This window comes from Mustelus asterias, chromosome 14 (assembly GCF_964213995.1).
Source record: "Mustelus asterias chromosome 14, sMusAst1.hap1.1, whole genome shotgun sequence".
NCBI classification, from domain to species: Eukaryota; Metazoa; Chordata; class Chondrichthyes; order Carcharhiniformes; family Triakidae; genus Mustelus; species Mustelus asterias.
The window spans coordinates 100,959,809-100,982,886 of record NC_135814.1 but is presented as its reverse complement, the minus strand read 5'-3'; the positions used below and the strand labels follow the sequence as shown (position 1 = coordinate 100,982,886).

The 23,078-nt window shown below is 42.1% G+C and overlaps 1 protein-coding gene across 4 annotated transcripts in view; it reads left to right on the top strand.

Moving 5' to 3' along the window:
* The window catches only part of LOC144503906 (double-stranded RNA-specific editase 1-like), a 273,175-nt gene that overhangs the window by 212,386 nt on the left and 37,711 nt on the right, over positions 1 to 23,078 (top strand). For all 4 annotated transcript variants that reach the window (XM_078228969.1, XM_078228967.1, XM_078228968.1 and 1 more), the window contains 3 exons: positions 8,349 to 8,463; positions 14,922 to 15,090; positions 17,157 to 17,308. In XM_078228969.1, the coding sequence (XP_078085095.1) occupies positions 8,349 to 8,463; positions 14,922 to 15,090; positions 17,157 to 17,308 (436 nt within the window). The remainder of the gene's footprint in view (positions 1 to 8,348; positions 8,464 to 14,921; positions 15,091 to 17,156; positions 17,309 to 23,078) is intronic.

The following is a 23,078-nucleotide window of genomic DNA, read 5'->3' as shown; positions in this document are numbered from 1 at the left end:
TCGTAGGACCTGATTTTATGTCCAGGGTCAGAAAACCAAAAACAGGACTGTTTCCAGATCCTGAGCCCACCCCAGAGGGGCTGCGAGTTTGAGCAGAGGAACAGTCACAGACCCTGATTTTCACGGAGGCAGCTAGCTCTGCTAGTTAGGTAGGAGGGCAGACTGAGCAGTGATCTGGACCTGGGTTTGATTCCTGGTTTGGGTCACTGTCTGTGTGGAGTTTGCATGTTCTCCCCGTGTCTGCGTGGGTTTCCTCCGGGTGCTCCGGTTTCCTCCCACAGTCCAAAAAGATGTGCGGGTTAGGTTCATTGGCCATGCTAAATTGCCCCTTAGTGTCAGGGGATGTGTAGGTTAGAGGGGTTAGCGGGCTAAATATGTGGGGTTATGGAGATAGGACCGAGGTGGGATTGTGGTGAGTGCAGGCTCAATGGGCCGAATGGCCTCCTTCAGCACTGTAGGGATTCTATGATTCTACCTGAACAGGCACCGGAGTGTGGCGACTAGGGGATTTTCACAGTAACTTCATTGCAGTGTTAATGTAAGCCTACATCTCTGACAGAGGCTGCCTTTGTATTAGCACCATTGCAGCAGCATCTGGACCCTCTGCGATGAGCACAACAACGTATCGCAACAGCTACACGTATCTCAGCCACCACACACAGAGACAAGCAAACAAGCTGCCTTCAGGTCATCAGTGACTACAAGGGGTGCATAGCATTGAATTGGCCAGGAGTGGAGGCCACCACATAGGGCAGAACACCGAGTGGTTCATTGGAGTTTATTTCACCTGTAAATGTGCACTTTTTTCCTGAGTCACTTCATGTAAATATTGACACAGGACCCCAGACTAATGAGCTTTCAATCTATAAATGGCAGCGATGGAAAAGAAGGAAGGTGTGGTGGACGGAAGCAGGAAGGGCGCAGTGAAGGCCATCTGCTCACAATGAATCATTCATTGGCGGTGGGAGTTGATCTTTTCCAGGGTGCGTCTTCAATGGAAGCACTCTCTCAGACCGCTCAGATTCCATCCTCCTGAGTTACAAGAATTCAACTGAAACCATGACTGGATCAGATGGTCCCTGACTTTGACAGTGCCTGACAAACTTTGTGCCAACTCTGGTCACGCTGCTGTGCAGCTGAGGTACCTGTCTATTCTCCATTTTTCTCCTCCTCTTCATTGTCATCCTCCTCCTCTGACCTCCTGCTCTTCCTCTCTGGACTGCATTGTTTTTGCGCCTCATCTTTTCAAGGTCCACGGGTACCTGGGCAAGAAGCGATCCTCATTGTTAATGAAACTCGATAGTGTCAACAAAATTCTTCAAGAGCACATTTGATCAAGAAAGATATGCTCACCAAATCCCTTCCTGCCTTAAAGAGTCTGCTTTCCTCAGACTTCAGTACCAGACAAGACATCCAAAAACGGACATTGCCCTCAACTACAGCCATATAGAAGAGGTACATTGTTGTAGAATCTACTTGGAAAGATTTTATTTTTCTGAGGTAGTATTATTGCATAGATTCCATTGCCAACACATCTGTACACTGTTCCCTCCCAGTAATTAGTAACAATGTCACTGTCCACATCATGAATCGTCACAGGACTAACTGGATTTCAATCTGTAACTAGTTCATCTGTTCATGTTCAGTTTAAGAGAATTGTTGTCACACCAGTTACAAACCTCTCCGCTGAGTCCCCACACTTTACTACAATATTTCTGACCAGTACTGTAACATTGGCATACTTGAGGATGTTTATTTCGATGTACTCTGGCAATCATTCACATAGAGGGTGAAAAGCAAAGGCTAAAGCAAAGAGTTGAAGAGATTGTTTGTTAACATGGCCTCCAAGTAAATCCCGGAAAATAACATCCATGGAGTCCAGTTGTGAGGGAAATCGCTGGAGAGTAGGATGAGGTTTTTCAAATTATCAATCAGCTTTAATAGTTGTATTAAAAACTGTGGAGAAATTCGCAAAGATAGCACAATAGTAGTTGACTAATCTATCTGTGTGTTGTTGAATCAAATTGACCACTGTCAGAACAGTCTCATCCACTGCCATATGAGTTCGATAGGCAGGCTAACTGATCAATATGTGGAACAAGAGGGTCTAAAGAATGCTTTGCCCAAAACATGACTATCGATGTAAGAGCAACTGATCGCAATCTTTCAGCTCAGTAGCCCGTGACTTGTTCGCAGCTGGGACGATGATGGCTGATTTCCAACAGCAAAGAACAGAATGCATGTCGAGCGATCTCTGCAAGACCAGAGAGAAAGGAACTGCTAACTGATGAACACGTTCCTTAAGAATTCTTCAGCTGATTTGATCTGAACTGCATGCTTTCTGCAGATTCACTCGAAATCGCTTCTCTCTCCCTTCCATTTGTTGATAGTAATATGAGATCCTCCTGGTTTGTGAAGTGGTCTGCTGCTTGTTTCTTAAATTCATCTTCAAACCAGCTTTAAAAGAATCCATTGAATTCATTCGCAATATCATGAGGACGATGTGCAGACCAAAAGAAGAGTAATTTCTTTCTCAATATGAAGCCTGACATTTTATGCATAGGCTTTCGTGCATCTCTGATATTATGTGTCCAGAAACAGTTACACAGCTTATCTCCATAAACATCCTTCACCCTTGATTATTAGTCCGACAAGCCTGCCTTGATCCCCTGCACTAATGTCTTTCCTTAATTATTGCTTTCAAGTTCTTTGTGATCCAGCCTTTCTTGTTTGGATAGATCTTAATTGTTTTAGTTTGGCCATGAATCTGTTCACAGAAGGTGATACTTTGAGTGAGTCATCGAATCATAGAATCCCTACATTGCAGAAGGAGGCCATTTGGCCCATCGAGTCTGCACCGACCACAATCCCACCCAGGTCCCATCCCCATACCCCATGCATTTACCCTAGCTAGTCCCCCTGACACTAAGGGCCAATCCACTGTGGGAGGAAACCGGAGCACCTGGAGGAAGACAGTGTCCCAAGCCGGGAATTGAGCCCGGGTCCCTGGTGCTGTGAGGCGTCAATGCTAACCACTGTGCCACCCTGTGCTCTTATTTATGTCTTCTTCCTGCATTAAATGTCCCAATTCGTGTTACCTAAGCTCTCAGATCTTGAATAGCCATATTATTCCCAAACATACACCCTACCAGAGTACCTGGTCACTGCAGGAGTATCCAGAGTGTGCAGTGAGCCTAGATCCTCGGAGGTCGCAACACCAAATGGAGCAATGTTGAGGATAAGCAGCAGCCAGCTAAGGGAATTGTCTAACCATATTCTATCTGCATTCTACCTGCATTTAAAACACATTCGAGGATGATCCCAGAAAGCGAAATTGTGCAAGAGCACCATGCAGGCAGTCAACACTCCGATAATACACAGGATGATGATGCAAATGTGACAAGTCTAGAGCTCAAAGGTCACGCCATCATAAGATCCACCACCTAAGATAATTGTGGTTTCCATGCAAACTTGCTGTAGCTGCATTTCACTGTCATTGTACCTATGCAATGAATAGGTGACCAATTGTGTGCAGTAGATTGACTGTCATAGATTGTACTGTTGACTTCCAACGATCCCGAGACACGTCCTTCAGGATTCTGACTGGTATGATGTTCACGATTGCTCTCGTGTCGACTTTGGTTGTGGGAGTGCGTTTACTACATTTTTCTGGCCACGTGATGCTGATAGGAGCGAAAGGCTGCAACTGTTTGATTTCATCCACGCATTGTGTCACATTCACAATGTGGAAGATCTCTTTGCTTCACAGCTGAAGATTTTTCCACTCTGAATCTTCACCTTGGTCTGCCTGGCTGCTAACCTCGTGTCTGTGCTTACACTTACGCGGGTCCCTGGTACACTCCCGGTTCTTGCTGCCAGTATGCTGCATGTACTTTTTGCTTGGTTGTACGTATCTTATTGTCACCTCTGCATGCACCTCCAGAACTTGATTTCCAACATAAGCAAGCCCAATACACCAAATAACCTTGCAACGGTCTTGGAATGCAGAACAGCTTTGTGGTGGCTATACAGTAAACCCCACTTCCCACATGGCTTGCTTGTTTCCTGCATCCTGGCTATTGCACCTATATTGTAGTTGCACCAAATGCTTGGGGGTATTGTTGTCCAGCCACAATGGCTTCATATTTTCTACCATCTTTTAGCAGAGTATCAATATCATGACCATTCCTTTTCTCCAGAAGGTCTTTTTGGAAGGCATTGATCAGCTTTGACACTATAACCAGCTCCACTATCCATTCAGACAGCTCCACTTCAGAGATTCCACAGTCCCTGCCCTTATCAAAGCACCTGCTGACAAACTGTTCAACTGATCTTTATGGCTGCTGTCTGTCGGACATCAGCTCTGAAAGTTGAATCCTGGAGCTAGTTTTACATGAAGCTGATCGTCTGGCATGTTCCAGGGTCCCTACTGATCGTCCTCACCCAGGCCCAGAGTGTTGACTGTGCAACCCCTCGCTTCCAAAGATTGTATTTATTTTTGTTACCCGGCTCTGTGGTGGTGAAATCTTAAACGCATAGTTCCATCTTTTGTTTGAAAAGCTTAAATTTGGAAGAGATTGTGGCTTTCCAAGTCCAGGAAATTTGCTGGGCATCTTCCTGATGTGTTGGGTTTGTAACCTCTGTACTCTCTGGAGAGGTTCACCGGTGCAGCTGCTGTGTTTTGTTGTATTCTCCTCTTGTTTGTGTGGCTGTAGTTCAGGTCTTGTCCCATTGTGCACTTCTGTCTTTTACACAGGAATGGCACCTGATGACCCTGCAGCTTTTCCTGCCCAATTCAAAGCTAACTGCACAGCACAACTCTGAACTGATTTGCTGCTCCCATTGGCCACCGATCTAGCTATTTCACAAACTAGGAATCCTGTTCTGCAAAGCACTGTCCGCTGAGGTGCTCTGCCTCCCAGGGTTTTGATGTTTGTACAGCCTCTGCATTGGACCAGATCTTGTCTGCGGATCATTCTGTATTCTTCAAATCCGCATTGCTGCCACCATGTTGCGTAACTTGTGTCTCCTTTACACAAACTCACCAATCTTGCCCCAGGACTGGTAAACTATACATAAGTTCAGTGTATTGGAAGATACAGTACAGGATTGCTCAACAGGCAAGTCTACTTTATGGATTTGGCGACTGTTACAAGGATGGTGTAGGTGCAATTCTTGCACACACATTGTACACAGCTGGTCACATGCTGTTCTATATCCTGGCTTATTTGAATATTCCCTTAAAATGATATCACGACACCCACCCTCACTCATCCTGATTAAAAACCTATCGTTGATGGGAATGTTGATGGAATACTAGTCTTCTGGCTAACAGCACTATTCCAATCCCAGATAGACCTAAATTCAGGACTCTGATTTTTGATCCCTGCAATGAGCAACATTGTAAGAAGTCTCACAACACCAGGTTAAAGTCCAACAGGTTTATTTGGTAAACCTGTTGGACTTTAACCTGGTGTTGTGAGACTTCTTACTGTGTTCACCCCAGTCCAACGCCGGCATCTCCACATCATGAGCAACATTGGCAGCATAGGGCAGTGAAAGTTCTGTGTTGTGTGAAAAGCCACACAAACAAAGCCATTCCCCATCTTGCAATTAAAATGGCAACAACAGCGAAGTTGATTCAAAATAGGACAGTCTGGTGCTCGTGAGACTGAGCACAAACATAACTCCCAAATTATAGTCTTGGTCCTGAAATCCAGTCCCAGCTGCATGATAGGTGAATGTAGTGATGGCAGGAATGCACACTAAAGCGACACATCTCGAATGGATCACCTCATTCCTTTAATCAAGAATTTTTTCGCTGCAAAAAAAATTGATGTGAATAGCAGCTGCTTAATTGCCTAATTAATTCTGGGTTATTAAATATTTATTTAATTTACCATGAAATGTGTGCCTGGCTCCCCTTCAGTTAGTTAGGAGTAATTAGGAGTCTGAGGTGAGCAAATTTATGGAGTAGTTTGCATTTTTATTGCAACAGTTTTAATATATTGCTTTTAGCAGTTGGAGCAATTAGTGTACATCTGCCACACCACCAACAATAGTATATTAGCACAAATTTACTGTTTTCCAAACAACAATTAGTAGTTGCAGTTGTAGCTAGCCTTCATGATTGTTCATGCTGTGGTATTTGAGAATGATGGGACAATTGAAGATTGTAACATATCTTTGCATTGATATTGAGGTACTTTGGAAAGCTGGGTACTGTATAATTATCCTCTGCCCTTTAACTAGAAATTGTGTTGCATCCCTTTTCATTGAGTACTTTGTCCAGCTGACTATACTCAATTTATCCTTTTTGCAAGGAAGAAGCCTGATGGGTAGTTTGGCCATTCTACCAATCCCACGCTTACAACTTTGGCATCTCTTAAATCAAGTTACAAGAACATTCACAAGGCTATCACACAGTGCAATCCAACACGCGCACACATGCATGAGATTTGCCAACTCTGGTTCAAGGCATTCCTGGAGATTTGATCACGTGACATTTGATCGCATGATGTCCGCAAATACTATTGCATTTATCTTGTAAAGATTCGATTCCCTGTAGCTAAGTGTCTGTTGTGTAAGAAATTCTGAGAATAAAGGAAGCAGCCGTGGGCAAACAAAGTGGGGAAACCAAACGTGAGGAAAAGGGCCAAACAGGATGACGAGGAATCTGTAGCAGGGTTAAAGGCAATGGATTTGACCTTCCAAACTCAGATGGTCAAGAGAACTGAGAGGTGGAGCTAGGTGTTACCAGTGTACATGTTCGACCAGACTTCATCTTCAGATAATGATACCAGAGAGAAGCACATGGATAAGGAGATCTAGGAAAGAGCCTTGGAAACTTCACTGGTATAGGGACAAGAAGAGAAGTCATTGCTGGGATTCTTCGGAAACAATTGAATGGATAATAGTGGAACCAAGGTGACGTTGATTGGAGCTGTTTCAATGCTATGACAGTTCAGAAACCTAGTTTCAGGGCTTCAAGAATGTAGCTGTATTAAAGATGGGTATTGATTTGGGAGGAGACAACTTGTTTCAAGGAGTAGATATGAAGGTTGCAGATATGGTGGTGATTTGCAAGGATAGTATAGACAGGAATATCAAAGTGGATCTCATGGACAGGGTGAGTTAGAAGAATGCATAAGGAGAAATAGAATAGAAACTGGAAATAGGTAAGTGTTCAGAGTTAGGACAGGAGATTTGATTTGGGAAGGGAAGAAGGATGTGACAGAAGTGGGTGAAAGGATGGTCTCAGTGTAAGTGACAATGAAATCAGTGAGCTCCATGTACTTGTTTGAGGTGACAGTGAAGGGAACATGGGAAAGGGATTTTAGGGTACCATTAGCAGTGGAGAAAAGCCAAGATGTATCTTTGTATTCCAGGGTAATCTTGGAGAAAAGTAACACAAACTGGGCAACACACAAAAAATATATAGTTTTTTCTAAGTACACAAAAGGTAAAACCAAAAATGTTAAATGTATGCATGGTTAAAATTCAAACCCACTGCTGTCATTGGAAAAGATGAAGTAGAAATTTGGTGCGCTGAAAAATATGCTTCGTGCTTTTTTTAGATTTTAATCCTCATTGGGGAGAGATGCTACGTCTAAGGAATGGAGCTCTTCCCACGTCAGGTACTCAATAATGGCATCAGGGAACTCCAGTTATGCTAAGGCGCAATCGGATGCATAGTAAAGCACTTTCTGCCCCGGCCCCAGCAATGCCCCATGACCCCAGCAATGCCCCATGGCTCCAACCTTAAAAGAGCATCTCCTACTGTGCAACTTTCCATTTTCAACACCAACTATTCTCAGTAAATAGATGGCCAATTAGTGCTAAATTGGGTTCAGTTTGTGCAGTCACCCCACACTCATAAGGAACTGGATTCAGGCTGTCTTATTTTGCGTTGGACCCTCAGTCAACAGACAAAGGATGTTTTTTTTCCCCCTCATCAACCAGGCCTGGATTTGAATGTGGGTCCGAGCAGCTGAAAAGTCAATTGTGTCTGCAAACATGGTTTTATATCTAAATGTAGAAGTGTGATTTATAAATCAAATGTGGCTTCTAGAATTCTTTGATCTGGGGGGAGAAAAAGCAAGCAGAAGACTGGATGTGAGGACTGGACATCTGATAATTGCAAAACATGTTCAGCTAATGTAAGGGGATCCTGTATTCGTCGCGCCAAGCTAAGGGATGCAGTATAATTTTTAATCATGTGGCAATTCTAGTAGTAGAATGCAGCACTAAGTAAATTAGTAAATGGTTTGGACCAGCAAAAAAGGATGGTTGGGTACAATGTACTCTGTGGATTTGACCTGAATGTCTGACCTCCTTCCTCTGACTAGGTGCTGGCAGATGCAGTAGCTCGATTAGTGGTGGATAAATTCAGTGAACTGACTGACAACTTCACCTCCCCTCATGCACGGAGGAAAGTTCTTGCCGGTGTTGTCATGACAACAGGTACATTGCAATTTGTTTCATTCCTTCACTTTTGTATGTTGGGTATCTTTTCGGAATAAATTGGATTGTATAAGTAATGCTTCAATTATTTCACACTTTAAAAAAAAAATTGATTAGAGTTTGTGATGTTGAAGTGGAATAATTGAGGTGAATAGCATGGATGCATTTAATGGGAAGCTTGCTAAGTAAATGAGAAAGAAAGGAATAGAGGGATATGTTGATAGCTGAAGTAGACGCGTCGAGGCTCGTGTGGAGCACTGGCAAAAATCAATTGGAGCCGAATATCCTGTAAAGAAAAATCTATGCACTGTCTGAAAGCCTAGAGGTTACATTTTGCTCCAGTAACTCATTGTGAATTACGCTTTATCACTGGTGCTTTGCTATCCCTGTCCATAAAGGTACATAGATTAACTTCAACATGTGTGTTTTGATACATTTGCATATGGAATCCTTCATTTCTAACCATTTATAATTTGTGAAAGCTTTCTGTACAGTACAGAAGACACTCGATGGAGAACTTTGGAATAAAACATTTATACTGTGAGTGAGGAAGACTGGATAACTCTTGTGCAACTGTCGCCAGTGAGTTTTGTAAAGGTTTTCCTCACAAGTGGAATAAATTTTCTATTCTAATATCCATTGATCACTCTGTTTGCTCGACACGCCTTTTATGTAGTCACAAGATGCTTAAGTAAATTAATGAACGTGACAAGTGTTAAAATTTTATCTCTCACAACAGATTTAACTGTATAACCACACGAATTGCGTTATAGTAAATGATGAAACTGGTGGTAATGTATTAATGTCGTGTGGAAAGCGCACAATTAATTTATCATTGTGAGTGAGGAAGACTCTTTGAAAGATTAAAGGTTTATACTCCCACTCCCCTGTTTTCCACTAGCCCTGCAAATGTTCCCCTTCAAAGTATTTGTCCAATTCGCTTTTGAAAGTTAATGAATTTGCTTCCACCACCTTTTCAAGCAGTGTAGTCTAGATCGTCATTACTCGCTGTGTTCATAAAACATGTAGCGTCTGGTTCTTTTGGCAATTAACTTTAATTCTGTCACCTCTGGGTACTTATGCCACTGGAAGCAGTTTCTCCTCATTTACCCTATCAAAATGCTTAATGATTTTGAATTCCTTGACCAAATTTCCCCGAACCCCTGCTGTCATGACATCTCTCCATGTAATGGAAGTCCATCATCCCTCGCACCCATCTTCTAAATCGTTGACATCTTTCCAAAAGTGCGTTGCCCAGAATTGGCCTCCATTCTCCAGCTGGGGCCTAAGTAAGTGTGCTTCAAAGGTTTAGCACAGCTTCCCTGCTTTCGCACTCTATGGGGTAGAAATTGTCTCGGACAGTGGCACAAAGTGGACAGCATAGAACCGGTCTCCCATTATCCATACACCTGATATTCAGTTCCATTGCAGTCAATGGAATTAACTATTTGGTGCTGCATACAATGGCTGACCGATTCAGTGCTGCCCACTCTGCCCCACTGCCCAAGATGAATGTCTGTTCTCCTAGTTTTAAAGCCAAGGGTCCATATGCCTTGGATTTTTCACAGTGTAAATATTAATCCTTATGCTGTCTATGAATGTTCACAAATCTTTATTCTTGTGATCAGACTTTTTTTTAAGATTAGTTATTTAGTATCGATTTAGTGACTTGCATTTAGTCTTGTAATGTTTTTATAATTATTTTTAGCATCGTAAATGATTATTGGAAGCAAGGTCATGTTGCAAATTATAATTACTATAAATCACCCAAATTTCTGCTGAACACCAAAATTACGTAAATAATTTAGTTTTACAATGGGGACTATGATCTGAAATGAAATCTGTGCTGATGCAGAAAGCTAAACCTGTTAAAAGTTAGAGAGGTTCCTGCAATAATGCTGTAGAGTATTATTGTCACGTGCTTTTCAGGAGGATGCAATACTTTGCTAGTGGAACGAAACATGAAGGGAACTTTGGCTGCAAGTGTCAGAATGAATTGTTCTCGCATGTATAGAGCGATGGTGAAGTCCAATTCATTGTATCCAGTGCTTGACTGGCTCGGCCCTTAGAACATAGAACGGTACAGCACAGAACAGGCCCTTCAGTCCACGATGTTGTGCCGAGCTTTATCTGAAACCAAGATCAAGCTATCCCACTCCCTATCATCCTGGTGTGCGCCATGTGCCTATCCAATAACCGCTTAAATGTTCCTAAAGTGTCTGACTCCACTATCACTGCAGGCAGTCTATTCCACACCCCAACCACTCTCTGCGTAAAGAACCTACCTCTGATATCCTTCCTATATCTCCCACCACGAACCTATAGTTATGCCCCCTTGTAATAGCTCCACCCACCCGAGGAAATAGTCTTTGAACGTTCACTCTATCTATCCCCTTCATCATTTTATAAACCTCTATTAAGTCTCCCCTCAGCCTCCTCCGCTCCAGAGAGAACAGCCCTAGCTCCCTCAACCTTTCCTCATAAGACCTACCCTCCAAACCAGGCAGCATCCTGGTAAATCTCCTCTGCACTCTTTCCAGCGCTTCCACATCCTCCTTATGGTGAGGTGACCAGAACTGCACACAATATTCCAAATGTGGTCTCACTAAGGTCCTGTACAGTTGCAGCATAACCCCACGGCTCTTAAACTCCAACCCCCTGTTAATAAAAGCTAACACGCTATAGGCCTCCTTCACAGCTCTATCCACTTGAACGGCAACCTTTAGAGATCTGTGGATATGGACCCCAAGATCTCTCTGTTCCTCCACAGTCTTCAGAACCCTACCTTTGACCCTGTAATCCACATTTAAATTAGTCCTACCAAAATGAATCACCTCACATTTATCAGGGTTAAACTCCATTTGCTATTTTTCAGCCCAGCTTTGCATCCTATCTATGTCTCTTTGCAGCCTACAACAGCCCTCCACCTCATCCACTACTCCACCAATCTTGGTGTCATCAGCAAATTTACTGATCTACCCTACAGCCCCCTCCTCTAAGTCATTAATAAAAATCACAAAGAGCAGAGGACCAAGCACTGATCCCTGTGGCACTCCGCTAGCAACCTGCCTCCAATCCGAAAATTTTCCATCCACCACCACCCTCTGTCTTCGATCTGACAGCCAGTTACCTATCCAATCTGCCAACTTTCCCTCTATCCCACACCTCCTCACTTTCATCATAAGCCGACCATGGGGGACCTTATCAAACGTCTTACTAAAATCCATGTATATGACATCAACTGCCCTACCTTCATCAACACACTTAGTTACCTCCCTTGTTTCTTGTCTTGTCTTTAGTCTGATGTTGGATTGCGAAAAGCAGTCGAGCCCAGGCATGAACTTTTCGTGCAGTGTCAAGGCTTTAACTGAAGCACCCCTTTTTGCACCTTTAAATCTCCTGCTTATTTATACAAGCTGTGTAATTGGTTATAATTTGGCAATTCACCTGCTTTTCTGCTTGTGTTAATCTGAGCTGCCTTCGGCCTGTGGTAAATGAGTTTTCAAGTTGTTAACTTGAGAGTTCCTGAGGTGATCAGGGCCTTTGTCTTCTGACAATTCATAGAATCATAGAAATCATAGATACCCTACAGTGCAGAAAGAGGCCATTTGGCCCATCAAGTCCGCACTGACCACAATCCCACCCAGGCCTTACCCCCTTTTCCCTACATATTTACCCACTAATCCCTCTAACCTATGCATCTCAGGACACTAAACGGCAATTTTAGCATGGCCAATCAACCTACCCGCACATCTTTGGACTGTGGGAAGAAACCGGAGCACCCAGAGAAAACCCACGCTGACACGAGGAGAATGTGCAAACTCCACACAGACAGTGACCCAAGCCGGGAATCGAACCCAGGTCCCTGGAGCTGTGAAGCAGCAGTGCTAACCACTGTGCTACCGTGCCACCCAATTCAATTCATTCCTGAGGTGATCAGGGCCTTTGTCTTCTACCAACTTAATCACATATTATCATGTACCTCAACTGTCCGTTCTACTAATTTTCAATTTATGGGCAGCACGGTGGCACAGTGGTTAGCACTGCTGCCTCACAGCTCCAGGGACCTGGGTTCGATTCCCAGTTTGGGTCACTTTGTGTGGACATTCTCCCCGTGTCTGCATGGGTTTCCTCCGGGTGCTCCAAAGATGTGCGGGTTAGGTGGATTCGCCATGCTAAATTGCCCCTTAATGTCTCTGGATACATGGTTAAAGGCATTAGTGGGGTAAATATGTGGGGTTACGAAGATGGGGCCTGTGCGGGATTGTTGTTGGTGCAGACTTGATGGGCCAAATGACCTCCTTCTGCACTGTCAGGATTCTATGAACTGCTTCCTTTCCCAATGCAGGTACAATTATTGCTATAATTGTTGAGTTAAGAGTTGATGATTGAAGGTAGTCTGGAAACAATGAATGGGATTAGTGAGCAGTGGCCTAAAATTTCCACTCATATTGCAACAGAGCAGAACCATACACTATCAGATGGGAAGTTATCCGTCACAACATTCGTAGGTTACTTAATTATGGGGCATTTCAGTGTATTAAATTTCACCATCATTTACACGATTCATACACAAATGAAGGTAAAAATCATCTGAAGCAGAATTTGTGGCCTTAAAGTGAAGAAAATAATTTTCTCAGTGACTTCCTGCTTGTCTTGCATCAAAAGAAAAGGGCTGAGAATTGTCAGAATAAACTACACTGAAGGACTGCTCAAGGATTGATGTAATCAGCCGTTGCGGCAACGCATTTGATGTTGAAGGAAGTTCCCAGAGGAGAGAGCAGAAGCTCTAATCAGCCTTCGAATCGTTTGTCCATTTGCAAATTATACTGGGAACTTTATAATATTCAACATGACACCTCTGTTCTAGAAAGGGATGTAGTCCAACATCACTTGTTTATTTGTGATTAGATCAGTTAGTTTAGAAATGTGGCTTAATGAAGGGTAACAAGCGCCGATTTGTTAAAAGTGTTTGGGCCCTGGAACAGAACCCCACATTACATTCGGAAGCCAGACCAGACCCCAACATTTAGCATAAATGTGGGGATAGGATATTTCTCTCCAGCAGTGATTCACGACACATTCACGATATTTTATAGTGAAGCAAACTTTATTTCATAGCACAGTTTAAATATAACTCTAACAAATGAAGCAGCTTAACCATTAACAGTTGAAGAATATTTAGAAATGAAAGGAAGCAACTTTACTTTCTAGCTTATGAATATCCCTGTTCCAAGTAAACCTCATTCGTGCATAGATCAACATTACTTTTAAATAAGTACGGTTAACAATCCCAGGCCTACTTGCAATAGCTTGTGTTAACAGCCTTGGAGCTTTCAGAGAGATATTGTGAAGAGTGGGTGAGTTCTCAGGAACAGCTGCACATGCCCCTGACTTCAGCAGACCTCCAACAGCAATTCCTTAGTTTTTTTATTCCCTGCTACAGACCTAATTCCTCCCACACCAGTACCTGATACTCATTACCCTTTCAATCAACCTAATCAAAAACCCCAGGCGAAATCGCCATCTATAAGCACACATCCAGTAGTTCTATCCTAAGTAAACACTACATAACTAAAGTGAGCAATTATCCTGCTCTCCCAGCATCTGAGCTACATTCCCACCAAACATACAGACTGCCTGTAGAATAAAGCGGAATTTTTAAACATGTATAACAATACAGTTATACTTATATTTGTTGCACTGTTCTCATCACAATACGTTGTGTTTGTTAAATCTGGTGGATTCAATTTGGAGGTATGACAGATAAGGGGAGCACAGTAGATATAATGTATATGGATTTTTCAGCAGATCTTTAGTGAGGTATCTCAGTCTTACGGTAGAACAGGACACGTAGCAACATGTATGGAAAGCTGGTTAATTAGCAGGAAACCAAGGATCCAGTTAATGTTAAAAGCAAATTGTTGCAGATGTTGGAATCTGAAACAAAAACAAAACATTCTGGAAAATCTCAGCAGATTTTGACAGCATCTGTGGAGAGAGAAAAGAGCCAACGTTTTGAGTCTGGATGGCTCTTTGTCAGAGCTCAGTTAATGTTATTGCTAGGGTTGGAGAAGGGTTTGCAGTGATCAGTACCCAGAGGTGGGTGTTTGACAATTAAGGAAGTTTTGTAGATGTGACTGGACTCTTCCGAGGGTTGCAAGCTCTTTGGTATATATTTGTAAATTATAGAATGGGAGAGATTAGGAAGAATTTGATTATGCAAAGTTGGTGCATCTAATGCATCAGAAAAGAGGCATATTTTAAAGTATAATTTGACAAGGATTTGAAGTAGACTTGGCAATGGATTCATTTTGCATTGCTCTAGTAAATAGCCAGCACAGACACAGTGCGCCAACTGGTCTTCTGTGCTGCAACTGTGTTTGATCCTAATGATCTTGCTTCCTGTTTCTCACCTTTTCTCTTCCTCTTACTCCCCGCATCATTTCTGGAACCAGGGTCTGATGTCAAAGATGCCCAGGTTATATGCGTCGCCACAGGCACTAAATGCATCAATGGCGAGTATATGAGCGACCGAGGCTTGGCCCTGAATGATTGTCATGCTGAAATTGTTGCACGCAGATCCCTCATCCGGTTTCTCTACTCCCAAATGGAATACCATTTAAGGTGGGTACGATTAAAGAATCACTATGCTGTTCCAAGTTTTATAATACTGGTATTTTAGTCTTTTTAAATGGATTTCATTTGGTATTTTGGTTCTTGAAGTCAGTCTACAACTATCCTGCTGTTTATTTTCTCCATTTACCAACTGTCTTAAACCCAACTCCTCCATCCTCGCCTCTAAAAGGGAGCTCGTCTATTCTGCCACCCCTACTTCATCCTCTTTTCTTCTTGCCCAATATGATTGGTACACTGCATCCTTGCCCTGAGCCAGCAGAATTTTAGATGACCTCAGGATAGTGAAGGGTAGAACATAGGAGACCAGCCAGAAGTGTTTTAAAATAGACGAGTGTAGAGGAATCAAACGTCTGCACATATCCGTCTCGCATCGTGTCTCGCTCACCCATCAGCTCTATCATCGCTCACCAGTATTAGCTTCCAGTTCCCCAAAGCTTCACATCTTTTGTCTAAAACCCTTCATGTCCTCCTTATCTTTGTAACCTCTCCATCCTCTCTGTTCCTCTGATCGATCTCTAGTGGAGGCACCCCAAACCTTGGAACTTCTTGCCTAACTGTCTTTGCCTCTTCACTTCATGTCCCCTCTTAATACCCTCCTCAAATCCCAACTCTGACTCCGTTTTCTGTTCCCCGCTCTATCTTTCGACTCGGTGTCCATCTTCCCTTCATTTAAAATGCATCTGTGAAGCATTTTGGGATTATTTTGCATTAAAATGGATATTGTAATAATAAGTAGTGAGAAAGAAAAGAGAGCATATCCTCAGGATGTCACAAAGCACTTTGGATTCAGTGATTTCACCGTAGATGAGTGCAAAAGATGCAAGCAAGTTATAAATTTCCCAGCAAAAATATGGAGTGAATATTGACACCACTGTGCAAGACACTGAGTTGGAAGTAGAGTGAAGCTATGGTTTTAAATTTGCCAAACGCATGACTAAAACTTACGAATGCAGATTTATTTTTCCAGCAAAATGCAGTAAATGGAGGATAGTAACACAACACAAATGATGCGTGTAACATCAGTCCTAGTTACTTACAGCAGTGTGACCTCCAGGTGTGTTCTAACAGGGGAATTACCCAATTATCTCCATCCTGGCTGGAGCTGTGAAAATATCATGGCGATTCTTACAGTTATGAAGCAAGACACACCAAGATGTCAAGTTGACAGGTCGTGAAATAATTAATATTGATAACCAAGCTGGCAATGCAGCTACTTACAGTTCGTAGCATTTACAATTATTTCAGGCCTTTGTAGATCCATTATCTAGTGTTTCGTCATGGGTCCCTTAAGATTATAAACAAGATGTTTTTGTCTCTGTATTTCAAGTCTTCGGGAAAATGAAGGTTCTGTTTTATCAAACAATTCTATCAGTCTTGTATAATGCTGTATGGCAAGGTGGCCAGCCTCCTTTCCCCAAGTTTTGTAGATGTTTTTGGAATATGTGTTGGGATGTATTGGAAAAGCATTAGAATTGTAGAATTGCATGTTTCTTGTTGTACATTTATTAAAACAAAGTAAAGAATTATAACTAGGAACCTAGATATAGAGTGGGTGGCAAGGTGGTTAGCACTGCTGACTCATAGCGCCAGGGAGCCAGGTTCAATCCCGGCCTCGGGTCACTGTCTGTGGGGAGTTTGCACTTTCTGTGTCTGCGTGGGTTTCCTCCGGGTGCTCCGGTTTCCTCCCACAGTCCAAAGATGTGCAGGTTAGGTGGATTGGCCATGTTAAATTGACCCTTTGTGTCGGGGGGATTAGCAGGGTAAATGTGTGAGGTTACTGGAATAGGGCTGGGGTGGCATTGTGGTCAACACAGACTTGATGGACCGAATGGCCTCCTTCTGTACTGCAGGGAGTCTATGATTCTAACCTCCTTGCGACTGACCAAGATCTGCTTAACTTTTGTTTATTCTGTCACCAACTTGCAAGTCACTCACTACGTCAGTGGAAATGGTTTATTTGGGCAAAGTGATATTTTTCTCAATTAAGTGAATTGAAATATGGACTAGAATTGTCAGTGTTGTTAAAGCAATATTTTGTTCTCTTATTTCTGAAGTAACAAGACCGAAGACCACCACAAATCCATTTTTGTCAAGTGTGAAGGAGGAGGCTTCAAGCTTAAGGAGAATGTACAGTTTCACCTTTACATCAGTACGTCACCATGTGGAGATGCCCGTATCTTCTCACCACATGAAGCGGCAGTAGAGGGTAAGGATTTGTTGCTGGTTGCCATAACAGACATGTTATTGAGGGGCGAGAAAGTCGCACACAACAATAGTGTCTTGCTGGCCCATGTAATTGAGGATTTATTTTAGTTCTCACTGCTTGCCCAATTCACTGGGCGTTACAATCAGTGACTTTTTCACCACCAAGGCTAGCAGGGAGGAGATCTGCTGTTAGAAAACATGAACGGAGGATATTGGAAATACCCAGCAGATCAGGCAGCATCAGAGAAAGAAGCAGTTAACACTTCAGGTCAGTAACCTTTCATCAGAACTAATATTAGGAATAAAAGCAAAATACCGTGGATACTGAAAATCTGAAATAAAAACAGAAACTGCTGGAAAACTCAGCAGGTCTGGCATCTGTGGATAAAGAAAAGAGTTAATGTTTTGAGTCTGTATGACTCTTTGGAACTGGAGAGAGGTAAGAATGTAGATTTTCTGCTGTTGAAAAGGGAGGAACAAAATAGGTCAGGGTGAGGGTAGAGGGCCAGAGACGTTAAATGACAAAGATGTCAGGGAACATTAGACAAAGGGAGTGGTAACAGTATTAAAGAATGGTGCAGAGTTGGTGCTGATTACAGAATAAAGGTCAGCTCTGTCTGAAAGCGCAATAGCAATGTGTGTTGATAGCAAAACAAAAGTTAGCACTGTCTGCAAGCAAAAACATGAGAACGAGATACTTATTAGCAATGGGTGGGGGGTTGCGAGATTCAAAATGGAGGATGGATTTCATGGTCTGAAGTTGTTGAACATGATGTTGAGCTCAGAACGCTGTAAAGTGCCTAATCGGAAGATGAGGTGTGTTCCTCCAGCTGGCGGTGGGTTCCTGTATTACCCCCAACACTTCACCCATGGCACATTTGCTCATTTAATCTCCCTTGCCCTCTAACCTGTCCTGACATATTTTGGTCAGCGTGCCCCTCCCCTCTTTTTCAACAACATAAAACCCATCATATTCCTACCTACTTCCCTCCAGTTCCAAACAAATGTCCTGTTGGACTCAACCGAATCTCTGTCTCTCTTTCCACAGATGCTGCCAGGCATCTGAGGTTTTCTAGTGTTTTCTGATTTTTTTTCTCATAATAGAGGCGGCACAGTATTTGGCACTACTGCCTCACAGCGCCAGGAACCCAGGTTTAATTCTGACCTCGGGTGACTGTCCGTGTGGAGTTTGCACATTCTCCTCGTGTCTGCTCGGGTTTCCTCTGGGTGCTCCGGTTTCCTCCTTTGCTCCAAAGATGTGCCGGTTAGGTGGATTGGCCGTGCTAAATTGACCCCTTAATATCAGGGGGACTAGCAGGGTAAATATGTGGGGTTATGGAGATAGGGTTTGGTGGGATTGTTGTCAGTGCAGACTTGAATGACCACCTTCTGCATTGTAGGGATTCTATGAAGAGCACAAGGAATCTATTGATGATCTTACTCAATGATCAATTTGATTATTTCACGATACTATCTTTCCAGAATTATGAATTTGGCAATTCTGACCTGGGCAACATTGGTTTGAGAAAATTAGAATTGACAAAGAGTCATCTGGACTCAATATCAGCTCTTTTCTCTTCTTATAGATGCTGCCAGACCTGTGAGATTTTCCAGCATTTTCTCTTTTGGATTTTAGGTGTCTGCACAAGATAAACCAAACTTTTAAAAAATCCTAACTTTCCACTACAACTACTCAAAGCTGTGAAATTGTAATAAGCAATTCTCTAAAATCAGGGAAGTCATTGTCATATCAATAGCTGAATAACCCATCTGCCCAGTTTTATGGCTTGTGCAGTCTCGCACCCTGTGTAGAATTAATGCCTCTGGACATTTGGATAGAGTGAGAGATTATTTGGGAGGAATTTCAGAATCTAACCTCTCTTGAAGCTGGCAAGGGATGGGTTAATGAGTTAAGTTCATATAAATCTGAGTGCCTTTAGAGGAAAATTGTTCAAGTTGTAAGCTATCATGTAGTAACTATTCTAGAGGATGCAAATTTTAAGTGAATAGATTTACCATAGATCATAGTGAGTAAGTCGACCTGATGTACAGAACACATTTTGCAGTGCCAAAAATGCTTTTGTATGTGCTCGATGTTTAAGTTAACCCCCCTTTTCCCCTGCGAAATGCTATACTTGCGTTACTAGTCAGTCTCAGATTTTCACCCTTGTGGCGTGATGGTATTGTTGCTGGACTAGTAATCCACGGACCCAGAGTCCGTGGACTTTGGTTTGAATTTGGTTTGCTCTGTGGACCTTGGTTTGAATCCCACCATGGCAGATGGTGAAATTTAAAATTCAATAAAAAGTCTACTGATGATTATGAAGCCATTGTCAATTGTCAGAAAAGCCCATCTGGTTCACTAATGTCCTGTAGGGAAGGAAATCTGTCATCCTTACCTGGGCTGGCCTACATATGACTCCAGAGTCAATCAATGTGGTTGACTCTAAATTGCCCTCATGGATGGGCAATAAATGCTGAGCCAGCCAGGGACACCATATCCCATGAGTGCATGAATAAAATGCATGTTTTATTGATCTTGTAAATTGGTGCCTCAAATTGAACATGTGATGCAGCTGGTGTTGTGAAGGTGATGCATGTGAGTTTAAGACATGCCCATTCAGAGCTGACCATGAATGGCATAGTGAATGATGAACAGATATGGGTCCTCCCACGAAACTAAGCAAGTACAAAGCTGTTTTCAAGCTCAAAGTTGTAAACTTTGTTCACCGTCAAATAACCAATTTGGAGTTGGTGCAAAAATCACTGAGAATGGAAGGAGGAGGAATCCGCCCTGAAGATGATGTCCAAGACTAAGTGCTCCAAGAGAACAGGAACTAGCCACTGGCCTGAACTCGAGAAGCAAGTATTGGAATGGGTTTATGAAGGATGGTTACACTGTCCCTGGAAATGCAATGCCTATATTCCCACTTAAGTGGACCAGAATCAAACCCAAAATCCAGCAAAGGTTTCTAAATCACATATAGATTTGATTTGATTTGATTTTTGATTTGAATTATTATTGTCACATGTATTAGTATATAGTGAAAAGTATTGTTTCTTGCGTGCTGTACAGACAAAACCTACCGTTCATAGAGAAGTAAAGGAGAGGGTGCAGAATGTAGTGTCACAACCATAGCTAGGGTGTAGAAAAAGATCAATGTGAGGTCAGCCCATTCAAAAGTCTGATGGCAGCAGGGAAGAAGCTGTTCTTGAGTTGGTTGGTACGTGACCTCAGACTTTTGTATCTTTTTCTCAGCGGAAGGGAATGAATTCGATAAACCCTTTGCGTCAGGTGCCAAAGGCAATGAATTTGGCAGTTTTAAAATGCCTCGATTGTGCTCAATGGTATCGTTGTACAATTAATTGATTTATTAAAGTGTACCCCATTAATAGTATTACTAGTGTCACTTTTTTTCACATTTCATAATGGGACCATCCACGCCTTTTATACTCAACATAAGCAGTCCCTATTTTTGGAAGGGTTTTTGGAGGCTTCAGTGGTTGACTTAAACGCCGCAGTCTACTCTTGGAATATTGAGTTTGCATATCTGGTGAATGAGCACAAAATTTGTCAGTGATTGGCCAGGCATGGCACAGATGTTCAAATTTACTTGGACTCCCCTTCCATTACAGATTAGCCTGCTATATTGCCATGAAACTAGGAATAAAGGGAGGTTTTCCTGTAGTCAGTTCCACATGGCATTAGACAGCAGTCTTCAGGTGAAGGTGGCACAAGAACAGGCGATAATTAGAGTACAGTACTTTGATAACTCGGTTCCCATTTTTAAAGTCAGACATTTATCTTCATTTTATGTAATATTTTATATCATTACTTGTAGTTAAATGGCAAATTTTACAGCAGTTTGGGAAACGCAAAAGTCGTGTAGCTTGCAACAAAGGATTTCTCCGCAGTACAGGATAAGAAGCGAGGAGAAAGTACAGTTTGTTCTCACTGTCAAGAGTGTGCAATCACAGCATAACCACTTTACCTGGGCAGTTTCCACCTTAAATGTGAACATAGAATTTGTTAAGTTGACCACGTTCATATAGGGAATGCATACAGAAAGTAGAATCTTTAACTTGTCATAAATGCATAACAAATTATATAATATCTAAGTGAAGTTGATGTTAGAGACGGGAAATAATGGGGAATAAGGAAATGGCAGACATATTAAACAAATATTTTATATCTGTCTTCACAATGGAAGACACACCAAATATACAGGACACAACACAATATGATTAGGCAACTGCAGTGTGGTTTTATGAAAGTGAAAATCTGTTTGACAATGTTTTGGAGGTCTAACTCGCAGAATAAAGGGCAACCATAAGGAATGTAAAATAATAATCAAGAAAAGGTACTGGAGAAATTAATGGGGCTAAAAACCAACAAATCCCCTAGACTTGATGGCCAACTTCCTAGGGAGTTAAAAGGATGCAAACATTATGGATTCATCAGTTTTGATTTTTCAGAATTCATTAGATTCGAAACCGTTTCCATGGATTGGAAGGTGTGACAAAAATATAATTTTTCAATACTTTCCCAATTCTTTTTATTCATTCATGGGACTTGGGTGTCATTGGCTGGCCAGCATTTATTGCCCACCCCTAGTTGCCCGAAGGCAGTTGAGAATCAACCACATTGCTGTGGCTCTGAAGTCACATGTAGGCCAGACCAGGTAAGGACAGCAGATTTCCTTCCCTAAAGGACATTAGTGAACCAGATGGGTTTTTCCGACAATCGACAATGGTTTCATGGTCATCAGTAGATTCTTAATTCCAGGTAATTTTTTATTGAATTCGAATTCCACCATCTGCCGTGATGGGATTCGAACCTGTGTCCCTGGTGTATTCTGAAACAGGTGGGTACATACGTCCAGCATGAGTGAACAATAAGGAACGTGACATGCAGTTTAACTATTGTATGTCAGACGGAGAATGTACAATTGACCAAGATCATAAATGAACATGGCCATAAACAACATGAAAGGTCTATATATTCTAGGAAAGGGAACTTTTAACGGGATGCAAAAACAATGGACTTAAATATGAAAGGGGCAAGCAAGCTTAGAGAGTTTGAAGGCTGTATAGGTATTGTGTGTGTGTGTGGACCTGTGAAGGAAGGAGTTTACAGCCACCCTCCGAGAAGACCAGTATTGTGTCTGCAAGGTTTTGAAACAAGCTTTGGTATTTCCAATATCGAGTGAGAGGGGAAGACACCTGTGGAATACTTCACCTCTAGCAACCATGGATGTTTGTGGTAACCTTCTTGGAATTTTTATAGAGAAAATCTGAGGACTGTTGCCCAAAAGGGGGTATTTAGCATTGAGTTTAAACTAAGCTGAAATCTTTTGGGAAATGATTGTAGAACAGTTAACTGTGTAAAAGCAATCTTGTGTGTTGAAGTTTTCTTTGCTTTGTTTTAATAAATGCTTACATTTCGTATTTAAAATCTCCAAAATTGGTTTGAAATTTTTGCTCCTAACTTCAGTGCAGATACTTTCTCATAATAAAATACAAATTGCAAATAGCTTGGCCAAGTTTCCCTTTGGGAAACAATTATAACCCCAACAATTACTACCTGCCATTTCATAATATAATATGAATATGAATGAGAGATGATATTTGTAAAACATATAGAACTCTCTCATTCTTTGAAGACTTGGACAGATAGGTTCTAGGAAGCTGGACTGTCTAGAACTAGCGGACATTGTCTCAAAATAAGGGGTCGGTCAATTTGAACTGAGATGAGAAGAAATTTCTTCACT